Source organism: Magallana gigas, chromosome 3 (assembly GCF_963853765.1).
Source record: "Magallana gigas chromosome 3, xbMagGiga1.1, whole genome shotgun sequence".
Lineage (NCBI taxonomy): Eukaryota > Metazoa > Mollusca > Bivalvia > Ostreida > Ostreidae > Magallana > Magallana gigas.
The window spans coordinates 54,203,814-54,228,019 of NC_088855.1; the positions used below are offsets into that span (position 1 = coordinate 54,203,814).

At 33.8% G+C, this 24,206-nt stretch overlaps 4 protein-coding genes across 8 annotated transcripts; 2 read left to right on the forward strand and 2 right to left on the reverse strand.

Annotated features, from left to right (window-relative positions):
- The first annotated feature begins 5,033 nt into the window (after window positions 1–5,033).
- Window positions 5,034–13,411, forward strand: LOC136274115 (uncharacterized). 3 transcript variants are annotated; one of them, XM_066080394.1, is made up of 6 exons: window positions 5,034–5,161; window positions 6,572–6,636; window positions 10,076–10,301; window positions 12,562–12,666; window positions 13,128–13,152; window positions 13,290–13,411. In XM_066080394.1, the coding sequence occupies exons 2-6, from the start codon at window positions 6,604–6,606 to the stop codon at window positions 13,303–13,305; spliced, it is 405 nt and encodes a 134-aa protein (XP_065936466.1). In that variant the 5' UTR covers window positions 5,034–5,161; window positions 6,572–6,603; the 3' UTR covers window positions 13,306–13,411. The 3 variants fall into 3 exon arrangements, with proteins under 3 accessions (XP_065936466.1, XP_065936464.1, XP_065936465.1); XM_066080393.1 differs by lacking the exon at window positions 5,034–5,161 and adding an exon at window positions 5,653–5,835; XM_066080392.1 differs by lacking the exons at window positions 5,034–5,161; window positions 6,572–6,636 and adding an exon at window positions 5,650–5,835.
- A 55-nt stretch (window positions 13,412–13,466) lies between these two features.
- On the reverse strand, window positions 13,467–15,881 carry LOC105348837 (transmembrane emp24 domain-containing protein A). The gene is made up of 4 exons (XM_011458404.4): window positions 15,453–15,881; window positions 15,230–15,347; window positions 14,223–14,368; window positions 13,467–14,130 (listed from the first exon to the last, which is right to left on the reverse strand). The coding sequence occupies exons 1-4, from the start codon at window positions 15,663–15,665 to the stop codon at window positions 13,897–13,899; spliced, it is 711 nt and encodes a 236-aa protein (XP_011456706.3). The 5' UTR covers window positions 15,666–15,881; the 3' UTR covers window positions 13,467–13,896.
- A 2,656-nt stretch (window positions 15,882–18,537) lies between these two features.
- LOC105332046 (peptidyl-tRNA hydrolase 2, mitochondrial) lies at window positions 18,538–21,637 on the forward strand. The gene is made up of 5 exons (XM_011434476.4): window positions 18,538–18,764; window positions 18,922–19,014; window positions 19,682–19,803; window positions 19,903–20,015; window positions 21,520–21,637. Exons 1-5 carry the CDS (start codon window positions 18,642–18,644, stop codon window positions 21,567–21,569), a joined length of 501 nt encoding a protein of 166 aa, XP_011432778.2. The 5' UTR covers window positions 18,538–18,641; the 3' UTR covers window positions 21,570–21,637.
- On the reverse strand, window positions 21,638–24,119 carry LOC105332044 (protein AMN1 homolog). Of its 3 annotated transcripts, none has more exons than XM_011434472.4 (6): window positions 23,986–24,119; window positions 23,646–23,771; window positions 23,264–23,439; window positions 23,061–23,176; window positions 22,685–22,901; window positions 21,638–22,422 (listed from the first exon to the last, which is right to left on the reverse strand). In XM_011434472.4, the coding sequence occupies exons 2-6, from the start codon at window positions 23,758–23,760 to the stop codon at window positions 22,084–22,086; spliced, it is 963 nt and encodes a 320-aa protein (XP_011432774.3). In that variant the 5' UTR covers window positions 23,761–23,771; window positions 23,986–24,119; the 3' UTR covers window positions 21,638–22,083. The 3 variants fall into 3 exon arrangements, with proteins under 3 accessions (XP_011432774.3, XP_065936463.1, XP_011432773.3); XM_066080391.1 differs by lacking the exon at window positions 23,986–24,119 and adding an exon at window positions 23,893–23,926; XM_011434471.4 differs by lacking the exon at window positions 23,986–24,119 and having other exon boundaries at window positions 23,646–23,964.
- Window positions 24,120–24,206: the final 87 nt, after the last annotated feature.

The window sequence follows — 24,206 nt, forward strand, 5'->3', positions numbered from 1 at the left end:
GTAGTCTCATATTTATTTATCATGATAATCAAATACTTGCAACATTGTTGTTCTATTTTTTGCTACGACATCTTAATCAAAGCGGCTTTCTGGTTCATCACAAAAAAGAAAGTATGGAACATTGTTATTGTCATAATTTGCAACAAATGTAAATATAAGAAATAAGGTATCATATTTGGATGTATATCGGGATATACATACGGGTTGGTACGTGATCAAATCTTCCATAAAGCTCTTTGGGCGATTTGATTACGTGACCAACCCGTATTTATATCCCGATACACATAAAAAATGATACTTTATTTCTTAAATATGCTACATTCAGCGTCAAAAAGTTTTTAATTCCTTTTTTATTGAACATATTTTAAAAAATAAATTAGTTTGTTTGTTTTTAAAAATTGGTAGACGTCCTCATTTTTAGAGAAAGTATGTGATAAGATAAATATTTTGTAAAAACCGTGTGAAAATGGAGAAATGCTTGTTCAAAATATTTGAAAGCGTATACTACAATGTAGTAGTAGTTAAAGATCAAAACATTCTAAACATGGAGAAAATCATTAGTCCATACAAATGCAATATTAGGCCTATCAATTCAAAGTCTTTACAATAATCCCATGTTTTATTAATAAAGATTATTACATAATTCCAATAAAGTGTATACAGAAATATCAGTGATGACGTCACTCAAGTAGAAACATACCTTAAAACTACCTTCATGTTTGGAACATAAGATGTTTGTTATCAAATTGCCATTGCACCGCTGTTTCATATACCACGGTACATGTAAATGACTGCCTACCTCAAACGTCCCCCCTTGAACAGTCTCTCTCTAGTCAACACGGTACAATTGTATCATAATTGTTTACATTCTTATCCTAAAATGTACAATATGGCCGCACATCCCCCTTGAAGATCCTTATTAGGTATTTTACCTTTGAATGTAATAACATGAAAGGGAAACACCCTAAGGCTTGTATTTTTTTTTTACCTACGTATTTCATATTGTATCATTTAGAATTAGATAATGCACGTTTGTGCAAAAATTGTCTAGATATCTCGAAAAAGCTATGGAAAAGTTTAATCAATGAACGAAATTTAAAAAAAAATCATATAAAGTACGTATAGTTTTGTATGATAGCAAGAAAAAAGTGTTTGCCTTTAAGATAAAGGCCTTCTATTTTCGAAACTCTCCAGTGGATACGGCGAATTTCTAGTTTCATTTTCAGCTTAAAGTAAATGTTCATGTTTGTGGGCGATTTAATATTTCATAATATCTTTCCAGTTTTTTCTCTCTCTCCTTTTGGCTGCCTGGGGTCTTGCCGTCTTTGTCCCTTATTGCTATTAATCTTAATGTTAAAGAACTGTTTGACAAAGCTACAAAAGCAATGTATGGTGTAATTGGGAAGATCAGAAGCCATAATCTAGCAATTTACTGTAAAGTAGACATGTTCGATAAAATTATCAAATTCAATTCAATTTTCAATTCTTTATTCGCTCAAGACCAGTTCACTGGTATTTGAGGTTCAAAATCAGTATATACAAATGTACACGAATACAGTCAAGGATCACATCACATAACCAATATTATTATATGGATGCGAAGTTTGGGGTTTTCATAACACTCATCTCCTTGAGAAATTACATTTAAAATTTTGTAAACATATATTGAACTTGAGAACCTCAACACCAAACTTTGTGGTATATGGGGAACTTGGAAGATACCCCTTAACAATTAATGTTAAAGTTAGAATGATTTCCTTCTGGGGTAAATTAGTCAATTTCCAGAACTCAAAATTGTCAGCAAAACCTTTTAATGTATTGAAGAATATTAATAACCCATGGTGCGAAGCCATTAAGAAAACTTTAAATCAATGTAAATTGACATATAAATGGTATCAAAACACAATAAACATACCCTGGGTAAAATCTAAAGTATACAATATTTTATTAGACCAATTTAAGTAATCATGGTATAGCGAGGTACATAATTCTCCAAAAGGTTTAAATTATAGGATTTTAAAAAGTCACTGGATTTTGAAAAGTATTTATTGACTTTGCCAATAAAATTATGTAAGAAATATTGCAATTTCAGAACTGTTAATGCGAAATTACCCATTGAGATAGGTAGATGGTTTAATATTCCTAGAGAAAACAGAATTTGTAAATTATGTGCCTGCAATGAAATTGGGGATGAATTTCACTACCTTTTCAAATGTACTGATGTATATATATCCAATTCAAGGATTATATGTTTACCAAATTATTTCATAACAAATCCAAATATTGTAAAATTTGAAAAACTGTTTAATGTTACAAACATAAACCAACTTACCAATATTTGTAAACTATTAGATACTATATTTGAGAGAGTAAGCTCTCTTGGTTAAATTATATCTGTTATCCCTTCATCATGCCTGTATAGTACCAATGGTTTTCAACTATTATATATAGTGTAGTGTGTACATACTGTACATATGTATTTTCTCTACACTGTAAATTTTCAGTTATGAGAATAAAGTTCATTGTCATTGACACTCTTGTTTATATTCCATGTAACTATTACCGGCTGCTCGTTTACTCCAGTAATCACGTCTTCTGTCGTCTCATTCTCACGTCGCGCATCATACTGCGTTTCGACTCTCTATGCACTGCCAACCACAAACGACCCTTATTTGGAGGACTTCCATATGTAACAACCTGTATATCTTTTATTAATAGCAGGCAGTAATAGCAGCTGCCTGCTAACATTGCTGAAATAATCAAAAAGGACTTTTAAATTTCATTTTTCTATTTTTAATATCAAAAACAGTTAATATGGGTACTTTTAATGCTTTGTCAAAATTTGGAAGTCAAATATTGAGTTATAAGCAAGATACATAGTTTGAAATTCTTTGTTTTGTAAACAAAGCTCGAGCCTTGTTATTGGTTACAAATCTGTTTTATTGGTATTAAGTTTCAATCAAATGATGTTTTCGTATGTTGACAATATTATTTATTAACACATTGAACCAATTTACCTTGTTTTCCACGATTCATTATGTCAAAGATATGGTATTTCCATTATTTGTAACCAAATATAAGACTTGAACTTTGTTTACACAACAATGAATTCTTATCTCTGTATCTCTCTTATAACTTAAATTCTAACTTTCAAATTGTGGCGAGTCATTAAAAATGCCCAAGTAAACGATTTTAAACATAAAAAATAAAATGTTGATCTAAAATTGTGTCTAAGTTCCTTTTAAAGGTCTTGTTATGAGCAATTCCATCATTTGAGCACGTTCTTCGTATGTAACCTCTTAGTTGCTTTCTATTGCTTTTCTGTTGCTGGTATTATTTTTCTTTGTAATTATTTTCTAGCTTATTTCGGTTTTATGAATTTTAAATCCCATATTTGTCATCACCAAAAGACACTTCTTGACTTAGAAGTCTTCCATAACTGACAAAATTGGTAAATGTAACACTAGAGACTTTCAAGACATTAAAATGCACTTTGAACGACTCCGTTTACTTTCTCTTTAATTTGTACACCCGATTTGTTTTTTGAATACTGTGTGTAAAACCGCTTGAGAGTAGATGTCTCATATTAATATAAGGCCATGTTTGCCAAAGTGAGTATCTTACGCAACCTACTTTAATTTTCACTGTTTCATAATATCTTCCCTGATATAGATTTGGTCTTCTGTTTTGTAGAGCAATAGAGAGGCAACAATTGGAAACTTGGAGGAAGAGTAGACTGAAATATACCAAAGACATGGGTGTCCAAGTAGTGCACTTGGACAATGCTCTCGCTTCTCACCACTGCGACCTGAGTTCGACCCCCGTTGTCGACAGTGATTGTATTTAAAAGGGTATGATGGTTGCCCGCTTGAACACGTGGGTTTTCTTCGGGCACTGCGGCTTCCTCCCACATGAATGAACCCCCACCCCTCTCGTGCTTACATCCGTGTCAACGAAAGATATTGATATATGTTGTAGAACATGTTTATCTGTCGATATATATTAACAAAGCTCAGTTTAATAATATAGTAGATCTAATGTGGAGTCAATAAATTAATTTTATAAAAGAATTTTATCGAAATCGGTACCACTGTATCATAAAACGTCAACATTGTATATAGAAAACAAAAAGTCACTTAAAAGTCAGGGTCTCCTTGAAGATATCTATTGATTTATTTCAATGAATAAACACTATCAATGAATAAAAAAATATGTAGATTTCGTGGTATAAAGAGCCCTGTCTAAGATCTGATGTCCAACTTGAATTTTTGAAATAAAATGCAATGCAAAGTCAATGTCTGAAATATATAACCCCACTAAAAAAAGGCCAGCATCTCAAGTTCTTCAAACATTTAAATGTTTACAAATCATTGACAGCGTTAACCAATGAATCAGTTGGAACGTAAGTATCCGTTTCGTTATCATCCAAGTTATATCTTGAGCAAATATCTTATTTTTGAGCACTTTATCTATGTATATACTGTTCGAATATTAAATACTTGAACAGGGTTTTATTACTCTTGGAGTAACTGTACATAATATTCAATTTGAATTTATTACCCCCCCCCCAACCCACACAAATCTGTTCATAGTTATTTGATATTGATGTTAATGTGTAACTTAGATACGAACGTGAAAAATGATAATATTTTTCTCCTGTACCCAGCTCTATTGTTAATGTATTTATATGTTATTTAAAAATATGTTGATCCTAAATCATGGCACCCTTAAATTCTTGGTGGATCAGAGGATGTGGCTTATTCCTGACAGCGATGTTACTTTTTTCTAGTGGTTGTCATTCTTGTTGGCAACACATCTTTTTCACTTGCTTTATTTGTAATTCTTTACTGTAACTTTCCAGTCCATTTGAGTTCTATAAATATATTCTATCACTTTAACTGGACACAGTATATAACGTAACAGTCGATTTATTTTAGCATGTAATCTAATACCTGGCTCTAAACGACCAACTTACTCAGATACTATGGTCCGTTTTTGAAAATGCACGTACCCTGTTTTCTAACTTTAATAACAAATTGGTGCACCTATTGATTACCCTGCTATTTAAACGGATACCTCAAGCCTGTCAAAACACGTATATATACTTGAAAAGAGACAAAATCAAACAGTATATTTCATAAACGGACACTTTAACTTATAGGTAAGATAAAGACTTATTATTGGCAAATTATCATGAATAGTAATTTGTTGAAATATGTATATGTTCTTGTAATACCAACAATTGTTTTTATTAATTGATAATCTGGAATTGAGTATACATTATTAAACTTAAAAAATTGGACTTGTTTTTTTTCCTTCAAAAGATGATTTGGGAATACATAAATAGAAAGACACATTTCGATTTTTTGTTCAAAAGTTGAATTCAAATTATTTTTTTCAACGTCTTATATAATTAATAGAAAGTTTCCTAGTTCGTTCCTCAAAAAGTATCTAAAACAACTTTCATTTTGATTGCAACGTAAGTTTTCAATTATTGATTGCTTGTATGAGACATGATCGGTTTTTTAAAAAAGGCATTATAAGTTTACAAAGACATACCACTAGCTTCTTTATTTACCAAATTATCTATGACGTCAATCAGTAAAACAACGGCCGAGTGCAATAAAGCACAATGAGCTGTTCCCTGTACCTGGGTCTTTTGACTGCTCAGCTTGCAGGCAACAATTGTTTACTAGCCAAACAATATATGCTTAGGAAAAATTTGCTGAAGCCTATTTCCCTGACCAACCCATAATGCGCCACAAGTAGGAAACATTTGATATATTCGCGTCATACATGAAGGGATACAGGATAAAAAATTTCACTAGAGCTCAAGTGAGTTTGCTATCGTCAAATTTTAGTTAAACATATCGTTAATTATTCGCTAAATACGGTAAATCCTTTTGCTCTGATTTTTGTTTAACTTGGCTATTATTTGTAAAATTATAAATAGCATTTTATCAAAATTTAAGATACTTAGATTTGATAATGGAGACAATCTTTGTCAAACTACACTGATTATAAATACTAGATGAAGCTATAAGAAAGACATTATAGCTTCCAGTTTAGGTTTTTGATTTGTGTAAATGCTTTGTAAAAATGTGTTACAAAAATGACTTGCTGCAGCTCTTTCAGCTTCTGAAACACGGTTTAAAATACTTTACAATATTCAAACGAGACATTAATTAAAATATCCACTTCATATATTTCTTTCATTTCAATTTCCATTTAACAATTTGAAAAACATTACACCATTTCCACAGAAAATGAATTGATTTCTTTTTTTTTCTTTTATTAAAATCAAGTTCATTCACATATTCATTATAACATCATCATCATCATCATCATCATCATACATCGCACATTTAGTGTCTACAAATAATCACGTATATCGTGGTAAATATCATTTCTAATACAACCAGTCATTTTTAGAACAGTATTTTGCATATACAGATTACTTTTCAAACTAAATAAGAGGTTTTTCTCTGACATTTTCTCATCCTTTAATCTATTTTTTTTTAAATATTAAAACTAACTAAAACATTACATGACATGTTTTCTCTTTTGACAGGGAAAAAATATTAACCGAGATCTGTGACGGTTATGATGGGAAAATCCCACCGAACTATGACAACGGTAACTTTTTAGCTCACCTAAGCTGAAAGATCAAGTGAGCTATTCTGATCATATTTTGTCTGTCGTCCGTCTGTCTGTAAACTTTTCACATTTTCAACATCTTCTCAAGAACCACTGTGCCAATTTCAACCAAACTAAGCACAAAGCATCCTTAGCCTAAGTGGAATCAAAGTTGTGAAAATTAAGGACCACACTCTTTTGCAAATAGAGATACATGTAATTAGGAATTTGTGAAAATTTTCGAGAAATTTTCAAAAATCTTCTTCTCATGAACCATAAGACCAAGAAAGATGAAACTTGTGTGAACGCATCCTCAGGTAGTGAAGATTTAAAGTTGTGAAAATCATGACCCCCGGGGGTAGGGTGGGGCCACAATGGGGGGGGGGGGTCGAATTTTGCAATATTAATACATAGAGTAAATCTTTAAAAATCTTCTTCTCAGAAACCAACCAGCCTGGAAAGCTGAGTCTTGTTTGAAAGCATCCTCAGGTAGTGTAAATTCAAAGTTGTGAAAATCATGACCCCCGGGGGTAGGGTGGGGCCACAATGGGGATCAAAGCTTAACAAAGAAATATAAAGAGTAAATCTTTAAAAAATTTCCTCTCAGAAACTATTCAGCCAGCAAAGCTGAAACTTGTATGGAAGCATCTTCAGGTATTGTAAATTCAAAGTTGTGAAAATCATGATCCCCGGGGGTAGGGTGGGGCCACAATGGGGGGGGGGGGTCGAATTTTAACAAAAGAATATATAGAGTAAATCTTTAAAAATCTTCTTCTCAGACACTAATCAGCCAGGAAAGCTGACATTTTTGTGGAAGCATCCTCAGGTAGTGTAAATTCAAAGTTGTGAAAATCATAACCCCTGGGGGTAGGATGGGACCACAATGGGGGATCGAAGTTTTACATAGGAATATATAGAGTAAATCTTTAAAAATTTTCTTCTCAGACACTAATCAGCCAGGAAAGCTGACATTTTTGCGGAAGCATCCTCTGGTAGTGTAAATTCAAAGTTGTGAAAATCATAACCCCTGGGGGTAGGATGGGACCACAATGGGGGGGGGGGGGGTCGAAGTTTTACATAGGAATATATAGAGTAAATCTTTAAAAATCTTCTTCTCAGAAACTAATCAGCCAGGAAAGCTGACATTTTTGTGGAAGCATCCTCGGGTAGTGTAAATTCAAAGTTGTAAAAATCATAACCCCTGGGGGTAGGATGGGACCACAATTGGGGGTCGAAGTTTTACATAGGAATATATAGAGTAAATCTTTAAAAATCTTCTTCTCAGAAACTAATCAGCCATGAAAGCTGACACTTGTGTGGAAGCATCCTCAGGTAGTGTAAATTCAAAGTTGTGAAATCAATATCCCAGGAGTAGGGTGGGGCCACAATGGGGGGGGGGGGTCAAAGTTTAACATAGGAATATATAGAGTAAATCTTTAAAAATCATCTCAGAAACTAATCAGTCAGGAAAACTGACACTTGTGTGAAAGCATCCTCGGGTAGTGTAGATACAAAGTTGTGAAAATCATGACCCCCGGGGATAGGGTGGGGCCACAATGGGGGGGGGGGTCAAAGTATAAAATAGTAATTTATAGAGTAAATATTTAAAAATCTTCTTCTCAGACACTAATCATCCAGATGATTCTTTATAATTGTGAAGACTTTGGCCCCAGGGCAATTCTTTGGCCTCACAAGAAGGTTCAGAGTTTGATGTAGGTTTATATCCCATATATAAACTATTGTTAAGGATCTTTTTGAGAACTGCAATACTCAGCATATATGACTATAAAATCATCCTGTTAGAAAAGGGACTAATGATTATAAACATAAGAATATCCAGGGGGAAATGGATTTTATTTATACAGGATCTACACGTATTATTGTACATATAGTTTGTATTATGACTCCATTAAGCTGATTTTATCATACCTATTGTTCCTCAGGTGAGCGATGTGGCCCATGGGCCTCTTGTTGTATAAATCTTCATGAAATGATTTTGTTTTATCTTTGTTTTATCTTAAATTTCAAACTGGTCTGTGTCAACTTCATCCTTAACTACTAGAGGTATTTGTTTAGTTATGTAATTTCCTGATTAGAGTGAAGTGAAATATTTAATATCGTGGTTCTCTCCATCTTCTGTCTATTTAATATTTGCCCTAATACACTGACCCTGCATCTTTTTCTTTCTGATAGCTTCAAGCTCCATTTGTTTATTTGTTAGCTCTTCCATTTTGTAAAATCGTTACCGTCTCCAAAGAAAGTTTTAGACTAGTACTCACTGTAAACAAAAATGATAAATAAATATACAGAGCATGATCTTTATATCCAATGAAGTTGAAAGTTCCATACAACGCATTTTATATATATATATTTATCATTTCATCTATTAAAAATAAACAGCAATTAAAAGGGCATGGTCGGGATTTTTGGCTAAAATTTATTTTTATGTTTCAATGATTAAAATTCAGGCATTTCTAATAGTCAACCAAAATTTGAGTGCAAGTCCTCGAGTTATAGAAGGGATATAAAACTTACAATTATTTGTTATGTAAACAAAGCTTGTGTCATTTTTTTGTTACCATTTAGACATTTGGAAAGAAAAGTCTGGGTTTTTACTAAAAATGAATGTGACAACCGCTAGGAACTTATTATTGATGTTCAAAACGAATAAGCAGATGGAGCAATTAGTTTGAAAAAGAACTTTTACCGATATATTTAACCAACATAAACAAAAACATGGCACTGGCCTCGTTTACATAACAAAGAAAAGTTATTGTTTGAAATTCAGAAGGATGATATTTCAGCTATTTATTGTTTCTGTTTAGTATGCTATATATTATTCAAAATATTGAAAATTTAAAAAAAAAATGTCTAATCTTGGTGAAAAATGTTTAGAAAATAGAAAAGAATTCAGCTTGCGAAATAAGAACGTACCATACGTTAGGCATGATCTATGACCAATATCTGACGGATATTAAAATTACAACTTTCTTAATTTTTAATTGAAAGTGTAAAAACAGGGATCTTGAAATATGACATTTGCTGTGAAAATGTATTTTTTTTAATTTTTAATCAGGCGACTTCAAATGTTGTGCCTTTTGATTAATATTGGCATTGTATGTTACGTCACCTATGTTAATGTCGATTTTTATGATCTAAAGATAGACTTTTAAATTGATAATTGTCGTACGCTTTATTCGAATTTGCACAAAATTTGAATTCGCCTGATTGAAACTTGACCTTGTCCCGTAAATGAAATTACTGGTCATTCGGTTGCTATTGTTATAGCTTGGAGAAGCATAATAAGCATTACTGGTTGGGTGATATAAATAACAAATAAGACTTGCTGGGTTTATTGCTGGGGTTATTGAAAATAAATCCGAAATGAAATAAACGCACAAACATTTGAAAAAAACACCCCGAAAACTATCTTTTGCAGGTCACAACCATGATTATTATTTTGATAATTTCGGTCCTTATTACAACGTCAAAATGTGATGGTTTCCAACCTCTTCAAGATGACAAAACATGTCAAGATATGACCCTGTCAGAGTATCATCAAATAAACTTTAACCTCTGTACCGGAAATCAAAAAGGACACTGTCTAATGAATGAACAAAGCATACATGGCTTTGTTTGTCTTCGGGAAGAGGAGATCCCGAAAGGTAAAAAACACTTGAATGTATAAAAGTAAAGAAGAAAAGTTTAAACACTTTTGTATGGCGTTGGAATTCTTGTAGGCTGTCCATACTAGTTAGTATGCCATTTGTGTAATGTTAGTCTTTTTATTACGAATGTAAAGCAGGTAAAATAACAAAAGATTTACTTGGATATTATGATGTAAGCGATACATGCATGTACGAGGAAGTGTTAGAAAAGTTCGCGGACAAAGTAATTTACGGCAAAATTACTGTGTACTTTGTAGGATGACGTATGCTTTTATAAAAATACTATCAAGTGAAAATAAGTATGCAAAAAATCATAGGATTTCGACGTTGTTTTCAAAATACCCGGTATACAGCGATTTAGTTTTGCATCAATTCGATTTACGGCGCACCATTTCATATTTCCACGACGTCAGGTGACGTCAAACTACTGAAAGACAATTTAAACCTGTCACTCTTTTTCAAAGTAAACATCTTTTAGTACACACACTTTTCATGCCATTAACCCATTTATATAACGCATGTCCCACCATTATTTGTCAATATTTTGTATAATTCCTTTTGTGTCATATCGTAGATCATTTAGGTCCGAAAATATCTGTTCACGCAGTTTCGACTTCAGATAAGCATATAATGCGAAATTCATAGGTGCAAGATCCAGGCTGTATGGGGGGGGGGGGGGGGGGGCGGGGGAGGTCGGGGTGCTGCAAGAGATCAAGATATCAGTATTTCCAGTTTCAAACCTTCAATTCCAATTGTGGTTCCAATTGTAAACCTTTGCCCTATAAAAATAGCAGCATCTAAGAACATTTTGGTCTCCATCGGAGATTTTTCTGCGTGCACACAAAATTTTATGACGCCCGGTGCTCCAAGGTGTCCATTTACGTTAACGTTTTTGACTCATTTTTCTAGCGTTGGTCGTCCATATTTGGCGGTAAAACGGTCAGAAATTATTCAATTTAATCGAAACTTTTACAAAATGACCTTCATAACTTATTGGGGTCTCATATGAAATATCGTTAATTTTTATGTGCTTAAACTGTACATTTTCATGAAAAATGCGTACAAAATATGTTTTTATAAAACCCACCGTTTTGTAATGAAATTAGATATTGTATGGGGCAATAATATGCATAAAAAAACATCATTTATAATACCCAGTATCTTTACTGATTCCAAAGCCTTTTAGCTCACCTTAACTAAAGGCTCATGTGAGCCTTTCAGACTATGTCTGTTGTCTATTGTGGTTGTCATCGTTGATGTCGTGACTGTCGCCGTTACCCCCTAGCTTCCTTTTTTAAAACTACATTTTTATCATTTTTCTCTCGAAACATTTGGCCAATTTTTAACCAAACTTGGCACAAACCACCATCTGGTAAAATGTTTTTAATTTTTTTTTTCTATTGTCAGGTCGTCTGTCAAGAGGGAATAAGTAAAAGACAATGAAAATATTACAAGGTGGCTTGTTAAATAATCTTCTGAGATATCAAATAAGCCATATTAATTAATTAAGAGAAGCTTTCTGTTAGGTTTTTAATCCAAGGTTTTTCAAATTATGACCTAGCTCCAGGAATTTGCCCTTTGGAGCTAGAGGAGTTCATACATAGGGAAGGGGTCCAGTTTTATAAAACGTACTTCAAAGAAAAAAAGGAGATTATTTTTTGTGAAAGTAAGATAGCTAGAAACAAAGTAGTATTTTTTTCATCTACGGTTTAATAGTCATGTTGTTATTCTTTGGATCGAATATTTATGTAGACACACCTAGGGTTAGGGTTTACATAGAATAGATAGAAACAGATAAAGAAACTGAAACTAATATTCGTTAAAAACCATAAACACGAATGTAACATACATGGCCTGAAATTAGAACTGACTTTTACCAGTTTTAACCAGTAACATTGATTACAAATGTCAATCATTTATGAGTTACAAACTCCTATGAATTATGTTAGGTTACAGTGGTTACTGGTGATAATAGTAACAAAATACGGTTTAGGGATAGGGTTAGGTAAGGGCTGGGACTAGAGTTTGGGTTAGGAGTTAGAGTTATGGTTGGGAATAGGGTTACCGGGTTATTTAGATTTTGTGTTTAGAGTTAGGGTTGGGACTAGGGTTAGTAAGAGTTTGGGTTTGGAATTAAGGTAACCATTATCACCAATGTAACCAAAAAAAAATTAGACCCTCTGCAAATCAATTAAATGACTGTCATCAATGTTACCTCATCAATGTTACCTTTGACCATGCCCCTTCTTGTATCTAGGACACTGCCCATTCTACAACAGCCAGACGCAAAGAATGGAAAGATGGCCATGTGACGGGGAGAAGTGTCCGGACAGAACCATAAAGTCTACAGCTGCTGCTCCATGTAATATATAAATCATTCAGTAAAGAAGTAACGGCTGCAGTTACTTGTAACTAAATAAAAGAAATAATTATAATTAACTAAATAATTGTTTTTTTGAATCGGAGATTTGGTTTTATGTTCACAATCTTATTGTTTTGTTATTATCATATGAAAACTATCGATAACAGCACTTGTGGTGAAAGATGTCATATAGTGTAAATTTTGTTTTTGCACCCTCCAAGTATTTTCAACAACGTGACACACTGGTGTATAACGAATTTTTATTAGATCTTGTGTACATGTTACAAAGCCCACTAAAGAGGAAATAGTTGCCGTTTACTGTGTTTAAATAAAGCCAAGCAAGAAGCTATTAACATAAAAAGTAAATGCTGCAGTTTTATACTTGTATTTACATGTTAATGCATATGCTAAATAATGAAGTTACGTGAGCACGACTCGAGAAACTTTCTTCTCTGTTTCAGTTGATGGCTGTTACGTAGACGACAGGTAAAACAAAAATGTCTTCAATCTTGATGACCAATTTTATGTTTTCAAATGGAGCAAATGAAGATATACGTATAATTTTAAGCTTTAATTTATTAATTTTATGCATGTATGACACGGGTATCTTGTATCTGTTACAGGCATGATGAACTTTGATGAAATGATGTTTCCAAAAGACCAAAATTTGAACATGATCATTTTATTTTAATATTTCAAAATGGATTGTTTTTGAAAAAATAAACTCACTAAGGAACAAGCTCAACGTTACTTTCATTGATACACTACTAACATTTCATTTGTTAAAAAGGAGGGGAAAATACAAGCATGTTATTATCAATACATCAAATGATAAGGAAAATAAATTAAAAATTACAAATTGGTTAATATATGTTTGGGTTAAGTCAATACAATGCAACTAATATGTTAAATTATTCCTTTAAATTCTCGAGAATTCAGGTGAAAACATGTCGGAGGTTAACATACGTACAAATATCCTTCATTGATCTGTCTATTAAAATTGGCAAGATACTAAACACTAGCATATTTGTTTTAAAACGTGTTTGTTAAAACCTCATATAATATGCAATGTAAAATCTTGACCAGATTTTTTCTGTTTCGCATATTCATATTTCAAACACATATTAAATCAGAGGAAAAACTTATTGGTCAGTTAGCAATTTTCAATGTTCATAGTCCGTCAACTCTTATGGTATGTAGACACAGTAGAGATTTTATAGCAAAATGAGATTATGCCCTAGGTTTGGAAGTTGGTGTCACTGCTGTTGTTCGAAATAATCGACGAAGACAGAACACTTGAAAGAATGACGTCACAATGATAACACTGATCTGAAAGATGGACCAATACATGATGTGTTGATTATTTCCAGTCGCTAGGTACCAGTCCCGTATCACATGCATTCGGCTCTCCGATTGGTGGAATTTGACTGCATCTATTGAGGTCTGAACTTCGGTCAGCGATCGCTGGAAGAACAGGGGCGCATCATTTGTGTTCTTCAGTTAAATGTATATTTAAAAACTATATCCTGTTTATTCATCAGAGAAGTTTTACTTACAGAGAAGTTCTGAGCTGTCAGACTAACGCTTTGTATCTCTTCCATGTACTGTGCCCATTCCTCCATGATATACGTCACTATGTAGATATACACAAGCTTACCTGAAAACCTGTAAGGTGTGTTGTCTAGGCACACCTGAAAATATCCTGTTACGGAAGGTATAAGATAATCAAGAGAAAGTAAAATTAAAAATTTAAAAATATACGATTATATGTATATCATTTTATACTGCCTATCCCCAATTACAGGTTCCGTAACTTTTTTCGACGATTTTTATCGAAAATGCACATTCTTGTCAAGGAAGTAAAATTTAAATCGACGTAAGGGAAAATTCAAGAAAATTAACAAAATGAAAACAAACTTCTGATGGAGATTTATAATTTTACATTTACATTCAATTAACATACTAGTAGTTTTACAGTTGATACACTATTACATGTACCTTATTTGCTGTAAGTTAACGTTTACGTACAAAGAACTATTAATAGGTAACGACGTTTATCTATATTTCACTTCTGAAAAACCATAGTTAGCGCTATAATTAAAAATTTTATGATTCAGAAGTGTAAACTGTAATCATCCTTGAAAACAATCATTTGTGATTTGAAAGCATTGTTCATCTAATTTTACGTTTTAACGATTTGTAAACTACGATTAACAGCTTTAAATTATAAAAAGCGTCATCTATCTAAACTTTAATAAGCGTTATCTGGTAGATATTATGTAATGAAACTATGAATAGGAACCCCATACTATGGTAAACGCATGTAATTTGCACTCTATCGGACATGCACTTTTATTCTCTATCGTACAGTAGGTGTGTTCCTCCGTTGTTTATTTTTCTTGACCACTATCGATATTACATCTACCGTCAATATAAACTATATCACACTTACAGCTAAAATATTTGTAACTTATCATTTAACATATATGTTACATACCCTTTATCGCGAAACTCGTTGAAAAGATTTATCGAATCGTGTCCTTTTACTGAGTGTATAACTTACCCTCTTTTGTTGCTTTGAATGTTATGTGTCCCTCTGTTTTAGATGCATCATGTTCAGTAACTTTTATATCGGGGTCAATAACAACCACATCTATAGCGCGATCCCCACCACGCAACACCTACAAAAATAAAACAATTTTCTGGACATTTTTTTCCACATCTTGTCGCACCCTATTAAGTCGACAAAAGACACCACGGCAAAAAGAATTGTTGCGAATACATACTTCATACTGCACGTGGAACACTGCTCCAAGCGCCACCTTTTGGGCAAAACATTCTTCTTTCCCGGCGTTCACTTGTACTTTGAATTCATGTTGTGTTCCTGGAAGAGCATCGTAATCAAAGTCCCCATCAGCCGTAGCTAACACGGTAAAATATCCTATATTCAATGTCCAAAAAGTAAAACCCAGAGAAATCAATGTCAAAGAGGCCGCCATTTTCTACAGGTAAAATTATCTACACCTGAAAAGTTGGGTCGCTGTTAATGCTCAGCTATAAGACCATCTGTCTATCCACACAGGGTTCCCATGTTAATAAAAGTTATCCCTGTTTTCAGTCAAGTGATGAACAGTGTGATAAAAAGTATACTTGTATAGTTTAGAGCAGTTACATTTGCATAGATCTATTTCAAAAACACAAAGTCAGTTCAGCACTCGAGTTGGGCCATAATATGTATGGCACGCCAAATTCACAAAAATGAGCTAAACATAGTTTCACAGTCGATAAACTAGGTTTATCATTGGTTTATCAGCTGTTTACTATAGTTTACGGATCCTAAACTATAGTTAACGATTCGTTAACTATAGTTTACATTTGTGAAACTATATTTCACGAATGTAAACTATAGTTTACGAATGATAATCATAGTTTATCTATCTGTAAAACACGTTAACAATAGATTTTGCTGATAAATATAGATTAACATTTGTTAATTATAATTACAATCGTAAACTATAGTTAAGAGTTGTTAATTATAGTTTCACAAATCGTGAAACTATATTTATCAGACAAATTCATAAAAATGAGCTAAACAATGTTTCACAGTCGATAAACTAGGTTTATCGACTGTTAACTATAGTTTACGGATCGAAAACTATGGTTTACGACGTTAATCTATATTTCACGTACGTAAACTATAGTTAACGCGATAATCTATGTTTCACATCTGTTAACTATAGTTAACACTGAAAACAATCATTTGCGATTGTTAAACATAGTTTATCTGATAAATATAGTTTCACCATTGTGAAACTATGATTAACAACTCTAAACTATAGTTCACGAATGCAAATTGTATTATAATTAACGATTGTAAAACATAGTTTATCTGATAAATATAGTTTCACAAACGTGAAACTATATTTATCAACTCTAAACTATAGTTTACGAATGTAAACTATAGTTTACAGATGTGAATCTATATTTATCAGCAAAATCTATTGTTAACGTGTATTTCCAGACAGAAAAACATAGATTTGCATTCGTAAACTATAGTTTACAGATGTGAAATATAGATTAACGTCGGTAACTATAGTTTAGGATCTGTAAACTATAGTTAACAGCCGATAAACCTAGTTTATCGACTGTGAAACTATGTTTTGCTAATTTATGTGAATTTGGCGTGCTATAGATTTGTAAACCGTAGTTTACTGATCATAAAACCCTATTTATCAGATAAACTATGTTTCACAACCGCAAATGATGGTTTTCAGTGTTAACTATAGTTTACAGATGTCAAACATAGATTATCGCGTTAACTATAGTTTACAGATGTGAAATATAGATTAACGTCGGTAACTATAGTTTACGATCCGTAAACTATAGCTATAGTTTACGATCCGTAAACTATAGTTAACAGTCGATAAACCTAGTTTATCGACTGTGAAACCATGTTTAGCTCATTTTTGTGAATTTGGCGTGCCATAAATATGAGAAACAAAACATTAAATGTCTTGATACGACCTTTTACGATATCCGCACGACCCATCGAAAGCGGGGAGTGGGTAGAAGTTCTATAAATACACTCCATGCATTAAAATTTGAACAAATAATATATTTATCTAAAAAGAATTGATTAACTAAATTACAATTTAAACAATATGCGCTTTCGTCGATAATTAATACAGAATTCATGTATAATATTGTCAGCACAGAATTCCAATCTGAACCATCACAGTTGCATGCTTCACTTCACAAAGAAGGCTTGACTCTTAATTTAATCAGAGAAGAAAAGGTCGGAACAATGTTTCAGCATTGAGAATTTTCAACCCTTTCAAATCTAATGACACTGGTTTTTGGTTTGGATTTAAAAAATTAGAATATATTTATGTGGCCAATTATTCGCAATGCTTTTTAATGCGTGATGTCACACTGCACGCACTTATCGTTTGCATTTCAAAAACGTAATTTTACATGTAAACTTAAGTTTGGGATATGAACTTCCCTTCGGGCTCCACTTGATTTGATCAAGTGACCAACCTTTAACTGTTGTATATTTTGGCGCCAACACAAACACATGCACCCAGTTTAGGAACGAACGCGCAATTAAAGAAGAAAAAACCGAGAGAGAGAGAGAGAGAGAGAGAGAGAGAGAGAGAGAGAGAGAGAGAGAGAGAGAGGAGGCAGACAGACAGACAGACAGAGTACTATAACTGGCTTCGATTTCACTTTTTTAAAATTTTCTATTCTTTTCAATTTTATACATGTCATAGGCGTCGGAACCGGGGGGGGCTAGGGGGGGGGGGCGCTTAGCCCCCCCCCCCCACTTTTTTTGCAAATTTATACCTTACCATTAGAAACATAGCATAATAGAGGGTTCAGCCCCCCCCCCCCCCCCACTTTTTCTCGCAGGAAAGATTATTGTTTCTAAATTTACCTTGAAAGATTGAAAAGTTGGATTCAGAAGCATACTACCCCCCCCCCCCCCCCCCCCCCCCCCCCCCCACGGATTAGGAATTTCATGATTTTGGGAAAAAAAATTGTTGGGTTATTTTTTTTTACGGGAAATATAGGTATACCCCCCCCCCCCCCCCATGGATTAGGATTTCCATGATTTTGGGAATTACTTTTTTCTCAATATTTCAGAGGATTAGTCTAGCCCCCCCACTTTCAATTTGCTTCCGACGCCAGTGCATGTGGTGGCAACTCCATGACCATTCATTTTTTTGGTATCAAAATATATCAGGAAAATGTTTCCTACGAGGAAAATGCCCCTCTGTTTTCCCCTTCAGGTGCTAAGTGCTTTGTTGGCACGTGTACAACGGAAAATAGAGTCGTCCTGTGTTGTAACAAATAATCGAATTTTTTGCGTACATCTTATCTAGCAACCACGTGCAGAAAATCAAAACAATTGAGGAAACTCGGGCTTTGTTTACTGTTCAACGAAAGCAAGCTCGTGGGTATGTAAAACCGCTATGGATCGTAAAGACGTGGGCGTGGCAGTGTCGATAGGTGTAGGCCTCGGGTTCGTTGTGGGTTGGTTCATCAGAGGACGCTTCTTGAGGAGGATACCCTATCCAGACGTGAATTTGATAGACGTAAAGCTTAACAATTTTGTTAAGAATAACCATCACATAATGACATAACATCATAATATGATACTTTTGATATATAATTAATACGTAAATATTATTCATTGTTTTAATCGGTATAAAACGTCCATGATGAAATGCAATCAATATGTTTGATTTTTAGAATGGACCCCTATTATCAGACAATGGAGAATATAAACTGGTATTGGTTATGCGGACTGACCTCAAAATGGGAAAAGGGAAGATGGCTGCACAGGTAATTGAATTTTTAGAGCAACAAACTCGACACTTCAATACAGACAATGATATTTTATGAACAGCATTATGAATGTGACGGCACATGGATAATATCTTGACATCTCTTTGATTGACAGCTCTTTAAAAATTTACAGTACAAAAATACAAAAAAAAACCCCAGTACATAGAAAGCCAAGACTTTGAGGAAAGTGTAGTAGTTGGGGCTATATGGACCGTGGATATTGGCCTGGATAGCTCAGTGGTAGAGCTCCTGACTAGAGTTGCAGGGGTCCCTGGTTCGATTCCCGATCCAGCCATATGTTTTCAATGTTCCTCCTTTCCTATTACATTTGGTGCCATGACCTGCCCCTGGAACTGACAGGTTAACTGCCAGGGGAAGAACCTGGGGTGATCTTTGAGGGCGAAGATCATTTAAGGAGGGAGGAATGTAGTAGTTGGGGCTATATGGAATGTGGATATCGGCCTGGATAGCTCAGTGGTAGAGCTCCTGGCTAGAGTTGCAGGGGTCCCGGGTTCGATTCCCGGTCCAGCCATATGTTTTCAATATATATTCCTCCTTTCCTATTACAATAGCAATATTGGTTCCCTGATTTAGTCCGAGAAATATATTGAGGTTATTAAATTGGTGGTGGGGGTGCCAAAGCTTATACTTTTGTTTATTTTAGTGCTGTCATGCTGCAGTGCATGCTGCAGAGTTTGTGGCCAGGAATAACCCAGAAATGTACAACAAATGGAAGATGACAGGTCAACCAAAGGTCGTAGTCAAGACAGATTCGGAACAAGATCTGTAAGTAATTAACACTTTCAATCAATGCTTTGCCATGCATGTACAATATCTAACAAATCCATGGTTGTGTATCAAATTTATTTTGATTCATTGTTTTAGATTGGATTTATGCAAAAAAGCCCGCTCCCTGGGACTGAATGGCAGTCTGATACGAGATGCAGGGCGCACACAGATTGCTCCTGGATCCAAAACTGTCTTGGGAGTTGGACCAGGTAAAATTTCTTAATGTTAATTTGTTTTTAAAAAATTAAAGTATTGAAATCTCTCACATTATTACACAGGTCGAGACCACTATATTTTGTGACGTCGGCATAAATTTGCATACTAAATTAGGCATCTGTTTACTTTTATCAACAAACCAATCAGGTAAATGAGTTGCAAGGCATTGTAGGCTACTACAAGTTTCAGTATATACAAAGCGTATTGAAAATATATACCATTTTGAATTGTCCTTTGGAAACTCATTTTGAATGATTTTTCAGAATTTATGAAAGTAATATGGACAATTATGTCTGAACTCCAATTTCTATGCTCACATTTAAAAAATATTGCATATGAGGACTTAAATCAACCTATTTAAATACCCCATTGTCAATGTTCAAAAGAGAGGTACGTCCTATTGAATTAAAAGCAGTGGGTACTGTTTTTTTCACGTGATACCCCATATTTGGGACAACATTAGTAGAACGCGCGTTGATATTTTCTTCAGGGACATTCATCAGAATGCTTAACGGACAAACTACTTTATGCTGCATATAGCTTGCGCTTCTGCGTTTGTATATTTGTGCATTTCTACTACCGTGGCTGTTCACGTATGTTAAAAATGTACAGTTACCTGTATTTATTTCTAGTGCACAATGATAAAGTCACCAATACACAAATGTGATGTTTTTTTCTTATCAAAATATGTTTGTACTTGTATGTGTTTGTTTGTCAGTCTTTTGATACTGATCATTTTTGATGCAACAATTAATCAACTAAAACAACAGTATTTTTTAATGTGAGCATGGAGCAAAGTTAATGGTACATAATCTTTCCTTTTTTACCTTCTAAAGTAAAAATCAAGATGTACAAACATTCCGTCAGGCAATTAAATATTGTGTATAAAACAGACAAATACCAGGTGCGTTTGTTGAATCGTAAACACGTTATAGACCGTCATGCATTGCAACTCATTCACTGGATTGGAGAATCTGTTTGCCGAAAATACTAGCTGTCACGTGTTAAATAATGCTATCCATATAAGATAGTGTACCCGACCTGTTACATGTACTTTAGAAATACTCATGCAAACCTTTTATGTGCAGCAGCTAATAAATTTGAGGTTTATGAAAAAGTTTGTCATCATAAACAGTATTCATGCAATTTTTTTTCTCTTTCTTGTATTTGTGGAAGATTATCTATAATGTACGTTAGTTCATGGCAAAAAATGACATGCATTTGTCCAAATAGTATATCACTGTTAAATAACGAAATAAAGTTTTTGCAAACAGAAGTTAATTTGCAGTACCGGTATTTATTAATATTTAGATTTAACTACCATACATGAACCAGTACTTCAGAGTACAAAATATTCCTGCTTTTTAAAGCTATACAGAATATGCCACAAAATTTAAATTATTTTTCTTCTTGTGACATACTTGAATGCCTTCAAAACATCAGATTGCTATGCTTTTTGTTCTATTTTCTAATACTGGTATCTGTTTTAAATTTCAGGCCCAGAAAAGTTGGTTAATGAAGTTACTGGTCACCTAAAACTTTGCTGATCCATCATCGTTGAGGGCAATACCCTTTTCTTGTTACTGTTGACAATAAAAAGTAAAAAAAATAAAAATGAAATTTTTTTTTTAAGTTAAACTGATATAATTTTTTCATTAGCCATACAGGATAACATACACAGATAAACAAATATGTGTCTCAATCATAAAATCAACATCTCAGCAATTTCAAATGAAATCACACACGCACATGCACACACACACAGTATATATATTCATGTATTAATTACAATTTTAAAATATTTTTTTGCACACTAATTTTAAGTTCATGAATTAAATTGAAAGACAAGGGGCAATGTATCACAGAATGACTACAACAAAAACTTATTTACACATATCACAGAATGACTACAACAAAAACTTATACATTTGTACCTGAGTGTGATTTAAGGCCTTGAGATGCCATAATGTAGCATTTGCTTTTGAACTCTTGCAGCAGAGCACAGATTTTCAGATGAAGAGACCATGATATGCAAGGCCAAGAAACATGGTTGAAAACATTTTACCAGACCTTTCCAAAATTTGGCAGTAGAGAGCATGGGTTTTCTGGGGCTATGTCATTGTCTGTTATACCTTTAAGTACAATTTTCATTTTCCGCTCTCTTGCAATGTCAGCTATGATTCTTCTGCTGTCCTGTGATATTCGATGATCATAAATATCTAGAAACACGAGCTGTGAACAGTTCGTCATAATGTCGATGATTGATGTCTCGGAAATTGTCGTAATCCAACTGAGATTGAGTTCTTTGAGGTTATGGGCGTGTTTAGACAGGGCCCATGCTGATCTGTCCGTCAGATGTTTACACGCACACAGATTCAATGACTCAAGATGAGGCAGTTTCTGAAAGAGAAACAATTAGGAATGGATAATAGTTTTTAAAAACATAAATAATTCTCTTTATTAAATTCAGAGTGTAAATAATTCATTTACGGTAATACCAGAAGCTGTGTTTTGTGTTACTTGGACAAAATTGACTCTCTCCAATCAACCTTTCCAAGTTAATAGTCCAATTCAATAATCCCAAACAAAACTTGCATGGTGGAAGCTAAGTTGACAATTTTGCTTTTATATACAGGTAACTTAAATAATCCTCTCACTTTACCTTGACCAGCTGTTCCATTATGCTGTCGGTCATGATGTACCCACAATCCTTCAAACTGAGGACTCGCAGGTTTGAACAGTTTCTCCACACCAGTTTCAGAGTGCTGTCAGTAATGTAGACTCCTGACAGATCCAGATGTTCCAGAACTGGAACCAAGAGCTGTCTCAGAGCTGCATTGTTTAACTTGCTCTGTCTTTTCATCTTCTGAATCATTTTACTACAAGAGTTGGAAATCATCATAAAAAGAGATACCCTCTTGCAAGATAAATGTGAAGGTACATGTATTTGAACTTAGATGTAGGCTAAGTATAGGTCTTATTAGGGGACACGTTTTATAAAAGAGGTATCTAATACTTTCTGGAATCTCTTGTCTTACCTGATAAGATGCTCATCTGGAAAATCCTCCAGATCATACTCTTGAAGATTTGTACACACAAACTGAATACAGGCCTCTGATAGTTTTGGTACATTAGATCCCTCATGATAGGGGTTCTAGAATTTAAATTTAATTCATGAGCAATGTGTAAGACTGGTTTTATTCTTTACTGAAGTGAAAAATGTTTAGATTTTCATTTTTACCTCTTCAAAGTGTCTGCAGAAACATGCTCTGATTAATAATTTTCCATTTTCTTTCTTCGTTTCAAACCTCTTCGCTCCTCTGTGTGACAGTGAAATGTCTGCTTCCTCAATGACCTCCTGTCTTGTGTGATGTCGCATGAGGGGAAGCTCAAGAAGCTGATCAAGGTCCACGAATGCTAGGTACAAATTAAACACATAAATATCTTTTTATCTTCCCAACAAATTAATCTTCAGATTCTACTCATTAGAAAACATTTGTGATATGTTTGCAAGGAGATGCTCAATAATGACTATAATTCAATATAAAATATTTTTTGACTTTTGGTGTGTTTTCTCCCATGCTTATGCCTGTGGATTGAATTTTTAATGATAATTACATTACCTCCTTCATACAACGTGAGTCCTTCCTTCACAGCTCCATATCTCAGCACATAACACAAGCGCTTAGAGAGGCGTTCATCTTTCTCCGACTTCTTGCCCTTGTTATCTTTATCCATTTTATGACCACCTTTAGAAAAACAGCGAATTCTATTACTCATTCCTTAACACAGAAAAGCTTAATGACTTTAGTGGTAAATGGTTTGCTTTCCATGAAATATCCAGTATCTGCCATACATGTTTTTATGTACCGGTATTAACCAGTGTCATTGCACAATATTATGAAAGTGCGTCTGGAGATGTTTCTCGATATTTCGTCATTAACCACAATGTGCGATACTAACCTTTAAAAACAAAAACCAACTAATAAATATAGATTTATATCATAGTTTTAATAACAACCGAATGAAAGCAAATCTTTCTACAACCATAACAACAACACCAACGTAAAAAGGAAAGCGAAAGGGACTACTTTAACTTGTTCTTAAAATATTCGGCCAGAAAACAAATCACGTCCCATTTTCTCTCCCCTAATTTCTATATGAAATGATTTTATTAAAAAAAA

Bases quoted from the DNA above. Each gene is read 5' to 3' on its own strand.
- LOC136274115 (XM_066080392.1), top strand. From the start codon at position 5,797: ATGAAGGGATACAGGATAAAAAATTTCACTAGAGCTCAA. The intron at 10,302-12,561 runs GTAAAAAACACT...TCTTGTATCTAG, and splicing joins GGAAGAGGAGATCCCGAAAG to GACACTGCCCATTCTACAAC. The intron at 12,667-13,127 runs GTAATATATAAA...TCTCTGTTTCAG, and splicing joins GTCTACAGCTGCTGCTCCAT to TTGATGGCTGTTACGTAGAC.
- LOC105348837 (XM_011458404.4), bottom strand. From the start codon at position 15,665: ATGGCGGCCTCTTTGACATTGATTTCTCTGGGTTTTACTTTTTGGACA. The intron at 14,369-15,229 runs GTAAGTTATACA...CTTCCGTAACAG, and splicing joins ATTCAAAGCAACAAAAGAGG to GATATTTTCAGGTGTGCCTA. The intron at 14,131-14,222 runs GTAAGTAAAACT...CTGTTCTTCCAG, and splicing joins TGACAGCTCAGAACTTCTCT to CGATCGCTGACCGAAGTTCA.
- LOC105332046 (XM_011434476.4), top strand. From the start codon at position 18,642: ATGGATCGTAAAGACGTGGGCGTGGCAGTGTCGATAGGTGTAGGCCTC. The intron at 18,765-18,921 runs GTAAAGCTTAAC...TTTGATTTTTAG, and splicing joins CAGACGTGAATTTGATAGAC to AATGGACCCCTATTATCAGA. The intron at 19,804-19,902 runs GTAAGTAATTAA...TCATTGTTTTAG, and splicing joins ACAGATTCGGAACAAGATCT to ATTGGATTTATGCAAAAAAG.
- LOC105332044 (XM_011434471.4), bottom strand. From the start codon at position 23,802: ATGAGTAATAGAATTCGCTGTTTTTCTAAAGGTGGTCATAAAATGGAT. The intron at 23,440-23,645 runs GTAATGTAATTA...ATTTGTACCTAG, and splicing joins ACTCACGTTGTATGAAGGAG to CATTCGTGGACCTTGATCAG. The intron at 23,177-23,263 runs GTAAAAATGAAA...TTTAAATTCTAG, and splicing joins TCTGCAGACACTTTGAAGAG to AACCCCTATCATGAGGGATC.